This window comes from Tachypleus tridentatus, chromosome 10 (genome assembly GCF_004210375.1).
Source record: "Tachypleus tridentatus isolate NWPU-2018 chromosome 10, ASM421037v1, whole genome shotgun sequence".
Classification (NCBI taxonomy): Eukaryota; Metazoa; Arthropoda; class Merostomata; order Xiphosura; family Limulidae; genus Tachypleus; species Tachypleus tridentatus.
The window spans coordinates 26316970-26333221 of record NC_134834.1 but is presented as its reverse complement, the minus strand read 5'-3'; the positions used below and the strand labels follow the sequence as shown (position 1 = coordinate 26333221).

Sequence of the window (16252 nt, the reverse complement as noted above, 5' to 3'; positions counted from 1 at the left end):
ATTGAACACAAGGAAAGTGAACAGACAAGATTAAACACAAGGAAAGTAAACAAACAAGATTAAACACAAGAGAAGTGAACAAACAAGATTAAACACAAGAGAAATGAACAAACAAGACTAAATATAATAAAACTAAACAGACACGACTAAACATAATAAAAGTAAACAGACAAGACTAAACACAAGAGAATTCAACAGACAAATCTAAAGCCAATAATACTAAACGGACAAGAGTGAACAGAAGAAATATAAATATACGAGATTAACAGAAGGAACGTAAACAATTTGTTTGTTTGTTTGTTTTTGAATTTCGCACAAAGCTACTCGAAGGCTATCTGTGCTAGCCGTCCCTCATTTAGCAGTGTAAGACTAGAGAGAAGGCAGCTAGTCATCACCACCCACCGCCAACTCTTGGGCTACCAACGAAGAGTGGGATTGACCGTAACATTATAAAGCTCCCACGGCTGAAAGGGCGAGCATGTTTGGCGCAACGGGGATGCGAACCCGCGACCCTCAGAGTACGAGTCGCACGCCTTAACGCGCTTGGTCATGCCGGGCCAAACGTAAACAGAAGGAGCTAAACAGAAAAAGGACAAACAGACAGACAAGACTTAACACATACACACTGTATCTTCCTGTATGTTACAGTCACTATCTGAAAGTCACTTGGGTATTTGAAAGCCGTTAGATATTTTCGCTGTAACTTTTAATGATCAAAGTGCGTAGTTTCCATGTGAATGGTGTTTTACGAACTGAGGCGCTTCCAATTCTATACCCTCTTTTCGCTTCATGCACTCGACGCTTTCAAATCACCATAAATATCCACTTATTGTTGAAGGTAACATACTTTTTAAATATTATACTTTCTAAATAATAACTCCTTCTATCTCTCTTCTTTCAGTTCCTTCTCGCTTGGTATCTGAACTGTAGCGTCATCTGTTGTCTTATTTTTCAACCTTTTTTATTATACGTAACAATAGAAATATGTTAATTTTGTGTAAATTTATTCAAACCTTTCACTTGAGAAAAGATGTAAAATCTAGAGATTTGAAATATATTTTAGGAATAGAAACGCAGACTGTGAACAACTGAGAAAGAATGTCTTTGGTAGGAGCCATACGCCTTTGAAGTGAAAATCAACTGGATAATAAGTAAGTAAATAATTACATTTCTGAATATTTCACCCTAAATTATAAAAACGTGTGCTACAGCCCGAGACTTGCAACGTTTCTGTTAAAACAATTAGTGTGATGGAACTATGTTGGATAAATAATGAAAAACATATCACAGACCTATCGTCGAACCCCCGCCCTCTCTCTCCAAATGCAATTGGTAACAATTTGCACATATTTAAGTCAACTGAGCACAAGGAAATTCATAAAACTGACTATTTTTAAATAAGATATACAATCTTCTTCCCACACATTTGGTGAAAGAAAGACAAGCTATTGAAATATAACAAGCACTTTAGAAGGGAAAGTTTTTTGTAAGTTTTTTGTCCTTTAGTAATTGTGACAAGAAACTGGCGATTTGAAACCGACCTCTAGCTAATAAGAACTTTGCAACATCGTACAGGGAAGGTAAAAAGAATAGTTTTAGTAATAAAACGTTGTATATGAACGCATGAAAGCTAATGCAGTATTTCATAATCTAAGAAGTTTATCGTATATTTTCGTCTTTTTAAGTTTTGTTAATAAATGTTTTAGTACGTGTAATACTTAACACGTCTTTATATTGAAGATAACACATCATATTATGATAAAATACGTAAGTTTTAAGCTGTAGAGAAAAGGTAATGTGAGGATCAAGATGTAATGTGTAGCAGGACAGGGACAGTCAATCTAGTTACGGATTTCAAGTGAATTATATGTTTTGATTACTTTGGAGAATGCCCCTTACGTTTCGTTTATGGTGATTTATCATATTTTACCAATAATATGATTGGACAAGTATATACTGTAGATATTATTACATTGGCTTGTGAGTTAGAGTTTTCTAAACTAAAATGTTTTTGTAAATAATAAATTACTATGTCTCAAAGTTTCTTTAATAAATAGTTCAGTATGTGTGACACTTAAGCCTAAGATCTTAGCTACATTTTTAGAGACAGCATATTACGCTATAATAAAAAGTGAGTTTTATTTTAACTATCATAGAACAGTGATATGTCACTTATGTTTTGTATAATTTTAAGTAAAAACATAATTTTTGTTTAATGTAGCAGGTTCAAAATTCCATGTGAGGAAATATCTGTTTTTAAATTGTCGAAGAATGACCACTTGATTTATAACTAAAGGCCTTTTTATGACTATAATTGTCAACTTTTTTTTTTTTATTATGTTCATTTGTGAAAAATCTATTCGATGCTTTAGAAGATTAATAAGGTTAAATGATACACTGTACAAAATTGAAGCTTGAAAAGACACGGAAATAATATTTCAGATTTGTCTGTCTATTTTGTAGAAATGAAAGCAACACTTGTTTTAGTCTTAGACGAACACAATGGATTACACTTCTCAGTTTATCATCTGCTGGTATGCATCAGAACGATATTGATATAGCCAACACTCTTTTGTATATGTGTGGCACTTATGATTAAGTATAATTAAGTATGTAGGATTTGTTTAATGACAAAAAATATAGCGAAAAAAGGCAAAGAATATTACTTAATGGAGTAGTATATACTCGTTTCTAAAAATCAGCCTCTGTTCAAGTAGATTCAATCAGAAAGAACTAAGCTCTCAACAAAGATTTGTGAAAATACTTACAGAGATATGAGAATTTTTTCATTAGAAATTATTTAAACTTTGATGGTCAACCTAAAGTTAAACAAGAGATTTAAATAAGTGTCCTTTTCAGGATTATGGTTATCAAATTATTACAGGTAGATTAGTATTTATAATATTTCCTTCATTTAAGTAAGGGATAATGTGTATGATAAAATTGACAGATGTAACAGTGTTGTAATAGTTGTCTCATTAAAATAAGGGTTTACTCGTAGAAGCAAAACAGTATATGTATTAAAATCATAAAGAACAATAGATACACTATCCTTAGTTACAATATACACTTAAAATAACACTATCCTTAATAATAATAACACAGTCTGCTCATAGAAATGCTGTCAGTCTCTGTAAAACTTTTGTAAGTAAAAACAATAAAGAAACATGCGTGAAATGAAATATTTTATCAATAAAAGTCAAAATCATAGTTATATGGATAGAGGAATAGTATATTTAATTTATAAAGCGAAACAACTAAACCTGTACACTTGTATTTTAGATTATTGTACGATACGTAGGGATTTAAATAAGTGTCCTTTTCAGGATGAAAATTGAAAAGAAATATATATATATATACATGTTATTCATTTCAGTTGCAGAAGTAAAGATCATGCTACAATATGGTAAATGTGTACTAAATCATAAAAATGAAATTCCTGCCTCATTCAATACTTATGGAAATATCATGTGTGATAATTTTTTTCAGCAGTACTTTAAATGTGTTAGTGACATATCCATACTATAACTAAACAAATGACACAAGTTTAAATCCGTATGGAACCCTATAAAGTTAGAAAGAAAATGTGCTCAATCTAAAATATCATTCTTTCTCGAAATCCAGAAATATAGTTGGACTAAACAGAATGATTTTTAATACATTAAGGCTAAACAGAATGCTTACTAATATACTAAGACTAAACAGAATGCTTACCAATGCACTAGGACTAAACAGAATGCTTACCAATATACTAGGACTAAACAGAATGCTTACCAATATACAAGGACTAAACAGAATGCTTACCAATATACTAGGACTAAACAGAATGATTACCAATGTCTGTGAAGCCTGATAACACAGTTTGTAAAAGTAAAACCTATTATAAGACGTGATAAGACTGGCACATTGAGACTTCTTGTTTTGAAAGTGATAAAATGTTTAAAGATATATAAAAAGTTGGCAGAGCATGTAAAATAAAGTTTTCATTTTAGGCTATAAACAATTTCAGAACTTATTTTTGCTTCGTTTGTTTCAAAATTTTAAGCAAAGCTATTCAAAAGCTATCTTGCTTAAAATAATCATTCCAAACAGTCAATTGGTATGAACGAGTGAAGAGGGGGACTCTTACATAAAAAACATCTTACAACTGTTTTAGAAATTTTATGCAAAAACTACACAAAGTCTATCTACGTATATTAGTAATTACTTCCGAACAATACACGAAAATGAAAATATTAACAGCACCAATACTTGTCCCTTAAACAATAGGACCGTATTTTAAATTAAAATATTAACAGCACCAAGACTTGTCCCTCAAACAATAGGACGTGTATTTTAAACTATATATTAACAGCACCAAGACTTGTCCCTCAAACAATAGGAGTGTATTTTAAACTATATATTTCGTTCTCTTGAATGATTGTAAAACTCAGAAAGAAATCAGTAGTGTCTGTTTTAGGGTTTGGAGAAACTGATTCGACTCATTTGCGAAAGAAGTTTTAAGGAAGTTTTTATCCACTCTGATGTTGTAGAAATTAAATATATATATACATAAGTTGCCAGCAAGTTGTAGTTTATTATTTAGAAACAGTAACAATAGAAGCTTTGGAGAGATTTTCATGTTATAATAAGTGATGTTTTAAGTTTGTTTTTTCCCCTTGTTCAAAGTACGTCTGATTATTTTCTTGTTCTGTGAAAGTAAAGGTGTTTATAATTTAGTCAGAACTCTCAGAGGAAGCAGTGAGTTTTACAGTTCTTTATGGTCGAAACATTTTCAACATAGCGCAAGAGGAGTCCATGTTATTGCTATAGATTTTATTCTTTATAGTCCACTGTACCAGAAATAAGACTTACATTCTTTATATAGAACAACTCCGAAATGTTATGACTCGTCGCTTTTGGACTTTGGTGCTGTTTTTCTTTTGCAAATATAAAACTTGGGGAGTTTATTTCTCGAATTTTCGATCAAAGATACACGAGGGCTATCTGCGTTAGTTATGGTAGTTTAAAGGGAAGGGAGCTAGTTAAACCCCCTCCATGACACATCTTGGGCTATTTTTTAATAAACAGTAGTGGGATTGACCGCACATTATATCGTCTCCACGGCTGAAAGAACGAGCGTGTTTGTCGATGGATTTCGATGTCGCCACCTGCAGATTTTGATCCGAGTTTTATCTTCTCCAGGTCATGCAAGAGTCAAACCAGAAGAAAACATTTATATTTCTCATAAAAAAGAGCTAGTTTTAAATGCCTCTTAAAAACCACCATAACAGACGATATTCCAGTATTATTAAATCATTGTATTATCCTGAATTCGATCTTTGAAGGTTTTAGGTGTTATGTTACACAATAAAATGTTTCTTGACAGTTAAGTTGTTACGTATGAATGCTATGTGGACTAACTGTAGCAACATTGTAACACAGTTGATTTTAGTCCTTTTAATAAAACAATTCTATTATTTTTTATCGTTTCTTTACAGATTGTTTAAACTATGATGTTGACTTCTGTTTAGTGATGACTGTGAGTCAACATCTTCAGTACTATATACATTTTGATGGCGGACATTTCAAACATATTCTATACAAGAGCAACGTATTTTTGGGACACCCAGTATATATGACGTTCGTCAGTAGCTAGTTATTGGTATCAAATAGAAAATAATATAGAGAAAGATAGAGGTAAAGTTTGACCGATTGAAGGGAGGTAAAGTTTGACTGATTGAAGGGAGGTAAAGTTTGACCGATTGAAGGGAGGTAAAGTTTGACCGATTGAAGGGAGGTAAAGTTTGACCGATTGAAGGTCGGTAAAGTTTGACCGATTGAAGGGAGGTAAAGTTTGACCGATTGAAGTGAGGTAAAGTTTGACTGATTGAAGGGAGGTAAAGTTTGACTGATTGAAGGGAGGTAAAGTTTGACCGATTGAAGGGAGGTAAAGTTTGACCGATTGAAGGTCGGTAAAGTTTGACCGATTGAAGGAGGTAAAGTTTGACCGATTGAAGGAGGTAAAGTTTGACCGATTGAAGGGAGGTAAAGTTTGACCGATTGAAGGGAGGTAAAGTTTGACCGATTGAAGTAAAGTTTGACTGATTGAAGGGAGGTAAAGTTTGACCGATTGAAGGGAGGTAAAGTTTGACCGATTGAAGGGAGGTAAAGTTTGACCGATTGAAGTGAGGTAAAGTTTGACTGATTGAAGGGAGGTAAAGTTTGACCGATTGAAGGAGGTAAAGTTTGACTGATTGAAGGGAGGTAAAGTTTGACCGATTGAAGGAGGTAAAGTTTGACTGATTGAAGGAGGTAAAGTTGACCGATTGAAGGAGGTAAAGTTTGACCGATTGAAGGGAGGTAAAGTTTGACCGATTGAAGGGAGGTATAGGTTGACCGATTGAAGGGAGGTAAAGTTTGACCGATTGAAGGGAGGTAAAGTTTGACCGATTGAAGGGAGGTAAAGTTTGACTGATTGAAGGGAGGTAAAGTTTGACTGATTGAAGGAGGTAAAGTTTGACTGATTGAAGGGAGGTAAAGTTTGACCGATTGAAGGGAGGTAAAGTTTGACCGATTGAAGGAGGTAAAGTTTGACTGATTGAAGGGAGGTAAAGTTTGACCGATTGAAGGGAGGTAAAGTTTGACCGATTGAAGGGAGGTATAGGTTGACCGATTGAAGGGAGGTAAAGTTTGACCGATTGAAGGGAGGTAAAGTTTGACTGATTGAAGGGAGGTAAAGTTTGACTGATTGAAGGAGGTAAAGTTTGACCGATTGAAGGAGGTAAAGTTTGACAGATTGAAGGAGGTAAAGTTTGACCGATTGAAGGGAGGTAAAGTTTGACCGATTGAAGGAGGTATAGGTTGACCGATTGAAGGGAGGTAAAGTTTGACCGATTGAAGGGAGGTAAAGTTTGACCGATTGAAGGGAGGTAAAGTTTGACTGATTGAAGGAAGGTAAAGTTTGACTGATTGAAGGGAGGTAAAGTTTGACTGATTGAAGGGAGGTAAAGTTTGACCGATTGAAGGGAGGTAAAGTTTGACCGATTGAAGGGAGGTAAAGTTTGACTGATTGAAGGGAGGTAAAGTTTAACTGATTGAAGAGAGGTAAAGTTTGACCGATTGAAGGGAGGTAAAGTTTGACCGATTGAAGGGAGGTAAAGTTTGACCGATTGAAGGGAGGTAAAGTTTGACTGATTGAAGGGAGGTAAAGTTTGACTGATTGAAGGGAGGTAAAGTTTGACCGATTGAAGGAACGTCCTTCTATCTTTCATTTTTAACTTTTTTTGCTAAATTTGTAGTAACAAATAATTCTTAAAATAAAAAATAAAACAAACCACGCTGGTACATCTCAAGATCTTTGTTTCAAACAACCATATAGGTATTAAATTTATTACTAGAAATCATTATCCACATTTCGACCCACTTAAATAAGATACCTCATCAACACATAATCGTAACAATTATTCACAAATCTCACCACATAAATATAATTATACTTTACTTGACGTACATAAAATACATACAGACTTGCTCAAAAAGTTTTAATATTGTTCGATATTGATGTTATTGTCTACATCCAAGGAGTAGCTATTGAATAAATGCTCGAGTAATAAGAGAAAAGGTAGTGTAAGACCGGACAAACATGTACGAGTTGTTAGGTTTCCATCAAAACGTACATACACATCCCATTTGTATAAAAGGATGTGCTTTGGTAGAATCTTTTTCGAAACAAATCCACGTTTTCTTCAGACAGTTTCTCTGTACTTGGTGTAAAGTTATGCCCCGAAATGTGTTAAGAGATATAGGGCGTCAAATTGTTTGACTATGTTGAAATGGTATGAAGCAAACGGACATCGTCAGAACGTTTAGTTACCTCCAATGCACAGTATCCATAATCTTGAAACGACATCAGTCTAGAGAAAACGTTGTTCCTGGAAAGTCTATTGTAGGTGCCAAAAGACTACTGTTCGAAATGACTTTGTGTTGATCAGGTTAACACGTCAAGGTCGTAAGAAGTTTTGTAACACATTACAGCAAGAATAGCATGAACACATTCATTCCAGAGTATCCAGAAGAGTGACTATAATACTGACCGAACAAGGTTATTTTGCAAAAAGAGCTATTTGCAAAGGATTATTACCCAGAATTCACCACCATTATCGTGCTATTTGAGCTAAGACACTGGCGAATTGTTATCTTTTAAGATAAGTCTTGTTTCCGGCTGATGGTAAGATTTGTGTTCGTCTTTTTCTGGAGAACACATGAGAGAAGACTGTTTTTCCCACAATGAATACATAAGATGTGGTGCAGTATATGTTTGGGCAACTATTCATCATGGTGAAAAAAAACATAGAACCGATCTCATAATACAAATTACATAGGCTATAATAATAATGATCTTATTTGCAACAAAATATGCAAACATTTTGGCCAAGACTGTATTATATCACAAACACGACATTTACACTACTACACGTATCTTCTCGTGTTTCACAACAACATATTATCCATCCAAATAACAAAGTGGTCTTAGAATATTCAGAAAGACAGTGTTAGAACCTCCAACGATTATTTGTTCCTGCAACTTGTTTGTGTTGTTTTCACGTGGGTTAACATTTGGTGCAGTGTTACCCTAAAATAAATTATATAATTTAAGATATTTACTAACAAATGTACACAGTTTTAAAATACTTAATATTTGATGTAAATAACAATTATTTTTAACAAACAACTTGGAAACATCTTAGCACATACAATTCAAAGCTTATTGAAAACAAACAAGCAGTTTCTTTAATGTGTATAAAGAAACTTGGTAGAGTACTGTAAGAGAAAAAGAGTATTTTGTTTGTTTTGGAATTTCGCGCAAAGCTACACGATGGCTATTTGCGATAGCCGTCCCTAATTTTGCAGTGTAAGACCAGAGGGAAGACAGCTAGTCATCACCACCCACCGCCAATTCTTGAGCTACTCTTTTACCAATGAATAGTGGGATTGACCGTCACATTATAACGCCCCTACGGCTGAAAGGGCGAGCATGTTCGGTGCGATAGGGATTCGAACCCGCGATCGTCGGATTATGAGTCGAATGCCTTAACCCACGTGGCTATGCCGGGCCAGAATATTTTGAGATTGTCTATTAATATGATCGTTTTATATATATATATATATATACATATATAATACATATATATACATTCATGTATGTATGAATAAAGAGAGTTTACCGGACTTAAATGTCAAGTCAGTGATGTGTAACCAATTTTGATTACCACACATAATATGATTAGTTCCTTAACTATACAATTGATCAAAATATTCCTTTAAACATCTACTGTTTACTTAAAGTTTCAACTAGAGTGACAATAAGAATTCATCGAAACTTCACAACTCAGAAGGAAAAAAGTGTAAAGTAAACCAATTGAGCTTTATTTTTACTTATTTGATTAATTTTCAGGCAAAAAGATGGTCTGTCCGTGTGCTGTTGGAAGCAGGGAAGAACTTGGAATGTCTCGAGCTCCTTCGAATTATCTTTTTGAAAGCCCTCTTGAAGTTATCATTACACAAAGCGTACAAAAACGGATTCACCGTAGAATTCAAATAGCCCAGCCAGATGGTGGCAGTATGGATTTTTGGATCAATGCAATCATCACAATAAGCTGTGACAATAAATGTTATGATGTACGGAAGCCAGCACAGGACAAAAGCACCCATTATGACACCTAGTTGTCGAGCAGCCTTCTTTTCTTGTCTTAGATTGGATGCCACAGATTTTCTTGTAACGCGGAATGCTGTGGTCAGCTGAGGCAAGAATCCTGATCCGGTTCGAAAATTTGATCCGATGCCAGGCTGAGCCAGTGAATCACAGGGTTTTACATAAAGCGAGTTTTTAATGTTTTTACAGTGTTTACTCTTACGGGAATGGCTGGCCTTAGACTTCAGTAGTTGATCTACCACAGAATCCAGTTCTATGTTTTCTTCATCAAGCTTACTGCGATTGATTTTGGGCCCGTAAGATTTTTTAAGGAATGTTTTGGGTTTTCCCGATCCAAATCTCGATTTCTTTGGCTTTACCTTAGTATTTGATGGTGAAAACGATGAAAGAAAAGGTCCTCTTTGTGAATGGAAGGTTGACGATTTGTCATTTTCGAGAAAGACTAAATCTTTGTCCTCGCTACCACTGTCACTGACCACTTCAACATTGACTGTGACATCATCGAAATGCTGTTTGTAGAATGGGGTGATTTGATGTCCCTGGTCATCGTTAGCCATGGGGACTGATAGCAATGTTAAATGTCGATAGCGACGATTTACTTTTACTGACTTTAAATTACTCTTTCTACTTTTAGTACAGTGGTTAGATGTGACATTAACATGGTTGACATCTCGCCAGGGGTCCATTTCCCGTTTCTTTATTGTGAAACTAGACTCCGAATATTGGTTCTCTTCATCACATTCAAAGAACTCCTTATTAAAAGGAGTTGGAGTCTGCCTAGACTCTCCTCGAATCTGACTTGGAGTCGAGTGCCATCTCACATTTCTTTGACAACTACTTCGTTTGGATTTGATTTCACGCACTGGTTGGCTGATGGAGTCATTATTGATTTCTTTCCCTCTCTGATTGCACTGTCCGATTTCAAAATTACTTCGTTTCTTAATTTCGGAAAATATCTTTATGTACAAACAAATCATTAACACCATGGGCGCGTAGAAGTTGGCAGTCGACGTTGTCAGTTTGAAAAACACATTATCAGCGAATTCCGTTTCACAGACATCACTAGGCTGTTTACGAACACCATTGTTATACCAGAAGTGCCATCCAATAATTGGAACAATCCACATAGCAGACACCAACCACACTATTCCAATCATTATCAATGCCCGCTTTTTCGTTCTCTTTCTCAAGTATTTTAGGGGCGAGCGAATTGACCAGTACCTGTCCAAACTGAGGATGAAAAGGTTCAGAATGGATGCTGTACTTGCACTGTAGTCCACCGATAGCCAGAATTGACAGACAATGATCCCAAATTTCCAGTTTCCAGTGATAGCATAGGCTGAGCTGATTGGCATAACGATCATTCCTACAGTTAGGTCAGCAATTGCCAGACTCATGATGAACATATTACTAACCTGAAAAAAAAAGTTAACCAGTTAAACTATTTTTTCTGGAAAAATATAACTAGTAATTAACACATTTACCATAAGAGTAAAATAATGTTATAACCTTTATCTTATTAAGAGAAACGATAATATGTTAGTCAATCAGAAATTGTAATAAAGAAATATATCGACTAGTGTTTTACAGTGTTATAGGGGACCCTATTGTTTTGAAATTTACGTTATATGTCAAAAAATAAATATGGATATCAAAAGTGGTTCTTGATTTTGAATGAAGATTTAATATTAACGTTGCAAAAAACATGTTTGGGTTAATTATATGTATTATTGTAAACATTACTTTGGCAGACGAATGTGAAATTTCAAAAACAAAACTAGAATTGGTTTAAATTTCTCGTTAGAGTAGTTTAAATACTTATTTACGCCGCTTCATAGAAATACTAGAAGATTTCCCTTTTTGACTTAATTATGTTAACTTTAATAAATTGGTCAGAGAAATTTGGTTTGAATTTCGCGCAAAGCTACACGAGGGCTATCTGCGCTAGCTGTTTCCAGTTTAGCAGAAGGGCGGTAGCTAGTCATTAACAACTACCGCTAACTCTTGGGATACTCTTTTATCAACGAATAGTGGGATTGACCGTCACATTATAACGTCCACACAGCTGAACGAGCGAGTATGGTTGGTGTAACGGGAATTCGAACCCGCGACCCTCAGATTACGAGTCGAGTGCCTTAACCATCTGGCCATGCCGGGCCTGATCAAAGAGACCCAACGTACAATAAACTCACGTGCATCCACGTACATAAGATTGGCCTCCGGACGGCACGGCAGTATGAATTAGAACACTAGAAGCAGGGTATCGATACCCGTGGTAAGGAGAACACAGATAGCTCATTGTATAGCTTTGTGCTTAACTACAAAGAAACAAGCGTATATGGTTGAAACAAACAAAAATGAGATTATTATTGGGTGAGAACTGATTTATGATAAACAAGGTGAAATATGAATATATTTTGTTGTATACGTTTACTGAGTAGCAGCTGCTAGTTTAGTTATCAGGACGTAATGGAAGATCCAATATAGTGCTAGCCGTCCCTAATTTAGCAGTGAACAACTAGAGGATAGGGAACTATTTATCATCACACACCGCCAACTCTTGGGCTATTCTTTTACCAACGAATAACGGAATTGACCGACACATCATAACGCTGAAAGGGCGAGTATCTTTGATAGAATGAGGATTCAAACCCTAGACCCTCATATTAACTAACTGCCTCCCTTCTAGTTTTTCACTACTAAATTAGGAACGGCTAATACAGGTATTCCTCGTGTAGCTTTGGACATAAGAAACCACATCCTGAATATTTATTTAACTGTGGTTTATTACGATGAATAAATATTTATACTAAGAATAGCAGATTCTCTATTTAGAATAACTAAGTCCATATTTGAAAAGTCATGAAAAGTTTTACATGTTTATTTATTTTTTCTTTCTTTCGTTTCGTCACAAACGTTGCATGTTGTTTTGAATAAAGCGAATTTTGGCGTTGTAAGTCCACAGACATACAGCTGAGCCACTGGGAGGGGGGTATAAATGCAGCCAGGATTTGAAGACATTGGAGAATTTTTAGAAATCTGGCTTAGTAACGAACTTACATCGCTATAGAATTTTAGAAAATGTTAATTTGGGGGGGGGAGCAATACCGGTACATCACTTAATTAATTAAAATAATCTACACTGGTAGAAATAATTAAGAAGTAAGTAGCTTTCTGGTTAAAATTACAAATACATTTTATTTGGCTATAGAGACAAAAAGAATATTAAAGTGAGAAAAAAACACACGTGGTTTCTGTTAGGTTTGTTAACAACTGAAAGAAATCTTTATAATAGAGGTTTTGAAGAAAACGATTAGAATTAGACGTACTGGTCTTTACAGAAACAACGAAATAATTTTATTTTGATTTAGGCTTCATCTCTCTCTGCTTATCGTACAAATTACAAATCTCGTATGTGCCAGGAGCATCACAATTGAACGGTATAGTCTAGTGATGATAAATTTACGTTGTCCACTTATTACTGTGCCTGATGATTACGAAGAGAAAAGACCACGCCTCTATCATTGTCACGTCATCTGCTTGGGGAGTAAATAGCCTCAAAGTGCTGCAGAGGTGCGGTCTTTCTCACGGTTCCAGTAGGCGGGTCTTAATAGTTACAAACTTTTGTAAATTGTAATTCCGGCTAAGTTATACTAACCTTCTTATTGGTTGTTCTGTTCTGGCCTAATGGTTGTCGTGTTTCGACTGTGAACTGAGGGTTCATGGTTCACGACTCGCTACTTAAGAAAAGCACTCTGAACTATTCAAACTTGGAAGAGTAGTCCAAGAGATGGCAGTAGGCGTTTTACTAGTTAGATCCCTTTGTAAAGTTTTGTGTAAAATGTTTAAAACGAAAACAGTTATATTTGAAATGATATTACTCCAAGATGGATAAATTATCTGTTCTAAAACCAGCTGCAAAAGTAAATTACCTGAAACACTATTCACAATAAACGAGTGTGAAAAAAACACACGCAATATACGCCAATAGAGATTGTTATGTAAATAGTACGGTTAACATAATCCTCACTATGGTGAATATTGTACACATAGTATGGTTAATAGAATCCACTGTGAGGATGTAAATAGTACGGTTAACAGAATGAATCCACAGTAAGGTGACTAGGGTGTAAATAGTATGGTTGACTCCAACTCTGATTGCAAAGAGACAGTGTAATATAGAAAAACTAAGTTGTAAAGGAAACATTGTACAATCAGTCAGAACGAAACAGACTAACTAGGTTTGTTGTTCTTTAAGAAACAGTTACATCCAAGAAATAAAGTGTGCAGAAAACAGTGTTATATAAACTCCACTGAAAAGTCTCCATAAGATGTACATTTTTATATACTCTATACGTTCTCGTTTGGTTTTACTAAAATTTACTGACACTTCTTAATTAATATCTCACCCCTCGATATCTAAACGGTAAGTCTGAAATCTTGTAACGATACCACTGACGGGTTTAACATACATGTACATAGCTCATTGAATAGCTGTGCACTTAAGAACAAAAATCCTTGTCACACCAAATATGCTCGCCCTTTCAGGCATGGGGGCTTTGTAATATTACGGTCAATAACACTATTCGTTGGTAAAAAAGTAGCCCAAGAATTGTCGGTGGGTGACGATGACTAGCTGCCTTCTCTCTCTAATCTTACAGTGCTAGTAGTGTAAGCTAGTTATCACCACCCACCGCCAACTTTTGGGCTACTCTCCTACCAACGAATAATGGGATTAACCATCACATTATAACGTCCCCATGGATGAAGGGGCGAGCATTTTTGGTGTGCAAAAATTTGATTTAGGTATCTACGGCGGCCACAACACAGACACCTTATTGTATAGCTTTGTGATTAACAACAAACAAACACCACACACATAAACAAACCTCCCGCCCATTTTCTACTTTTGGAATTTTCTCCTGGTGTGTCGACGAGTTAAAGGTCAACGACCGCCGTTAATTCATTTGATCAAAGTTGAAAAGTGAATTTAATTTCCAATGTCTTTCATCTGTTTTTACACTTGAGAAATCTCCAGTTGTGACGTTATAATGAACACGTCACTTTCCATACGTCACTGTGACATTTTCGCCAAGGGACTATTATTATTTTTTAAATTTCTAAAACCATTAAAACTAAGAGTGTTATTAATTAAATTCATCTTTCATGTGGATGCAGAATGTTACATCCAATGCTTAATAACAATGAATTTTTCCAAATGTCTGACGTAGCCACTCTTTGTCACAGTGATTACTTCTTCTGTTCCTTTTAGGCAAGGAAAATATAACGAAAATTAGCTTCAAGAGAATTTCTTTTTTATAATAGAAGAAATGCAAAAAAAAAAACAACATTAGTTGTAAATCATTACAATAGTTTGACGGTATAATTATTGTAATTATTACGTTAATTGGGCGTTACACCCAGAATAGCCAGGTGGTTAAAGTGCACGACTTGTAATCTGAGAGTCGCGAGTTCAAATCCCCATCCTCTCAAACATACACGCCCTTTCAGCCGTGGAACTATTATAATGTTACGGTCAATCCCATTATTCGTTTGTAAAAGAGTAGCCCAAGCGTTGGCGGTGGGTGGTGATCACTAGCTGCTTTCCCTCTAGCCTTACAGTGCTAAATTAGTGACGGCTAGCACAGATAGCCCTCGAGTAGCTTTGTGCGAAATTCAAAAACAAACAAACAATCGACCATCTTAGAGAGTAGCAAACAACACACGACATCTGTGAAGTTACAAGTTACTTTTAACACATCATACACTAAAATTTAATTTAGGCATAAGTGTGTGGGTTTTCTTATAGTAAAGCCAAATTGGGCTATCTGCTGAGCCCACCTATGGGAATCGAACCCGTGCTGTTAGCGTTGTAAATCCGGTGACATACCGCTGTACTAGCGGGGGGGTTAAAGTTGTTATTGTTTTGAATTAAGCACAAAGCTACACAATGGGATATCTGTGCTCTGCCTACCACTGGTATCGAAACCCGGTTTTTAGCGTTGTAAGTCTGCAGACATACCGCTGGGCCACTGGGGGGCTTTAGACATAAGAATAATGTTTATGACATTTCGTCGAACTCGTTATTCGATATTATAAGGTGAAAAAACTGATTAATGATTGTATATATGTGGGTGTGGGTGTGTCAAACACTTCTCTCATTTTTCCATTACAAGCAAATGGGTGAAACTACAGTCCACAGTAAAGGGTATGACAGTCAAACAAAGAATGCATTAAGCCTCTACTTAACAAATTACTTTTTCATTTTCACAAACATACAAACACACACATACAGCATTAATTTTTAAACATTTTTTTTTTTTAATTTTGCAAGCGTGTTATTATTATCACGCACAAAACTATATGATAGGCTATCATTTCTGTGCTCATAGCATGAATTGAACTTCAAACATTAGAGTTGTAAATCTTCAAACTTCCCACCTGAATCAATGGGATTTTTTTAAACAACTAAGTCAAAGTGGTACATCGCACACCCTTGGGTTACAATGATGACTTTCGTTGCTTTCAGCTGTAGGTGCTTCATAAGAGTGACAGTCA

General features: G+C 35.4%; 1 protein-coding gene across 1 annotated transcript; it reads right to left on the bottom strand.

The window, feature by feature from the left end:
- Window positions 1-7699: 7699 nt before the first annotated feature.
- On the bottom strand, window positions 7700-11078 carry LOC143228033 (histamine H1 receptor-like). The gene has a single exon (XM_076459380.1). The coding sequence runs from the start codon at window positions 11056-11058 to the stop codon at window positions 9433-9435; it is 1626 nt and encodes a 541-aa protein (XP_076315495.1). The 5' UTR covers window positions 11059-11078; the 3' UTR covers window positions 7700-9432.
- Between the last annotated feature and the right edge of the window lie 5174 nt (window positions 11079-16252).

Bases quoted from the DNA above. Each gene is read 5' to 3' on its own strand.
- LOC143228033 (XM_076459380.1), bottom strand. From the start codon at position 11,058: ATGATCGTTATGCCAATCAGCTCAGCCTATGCTATCACTGGAAACTGG.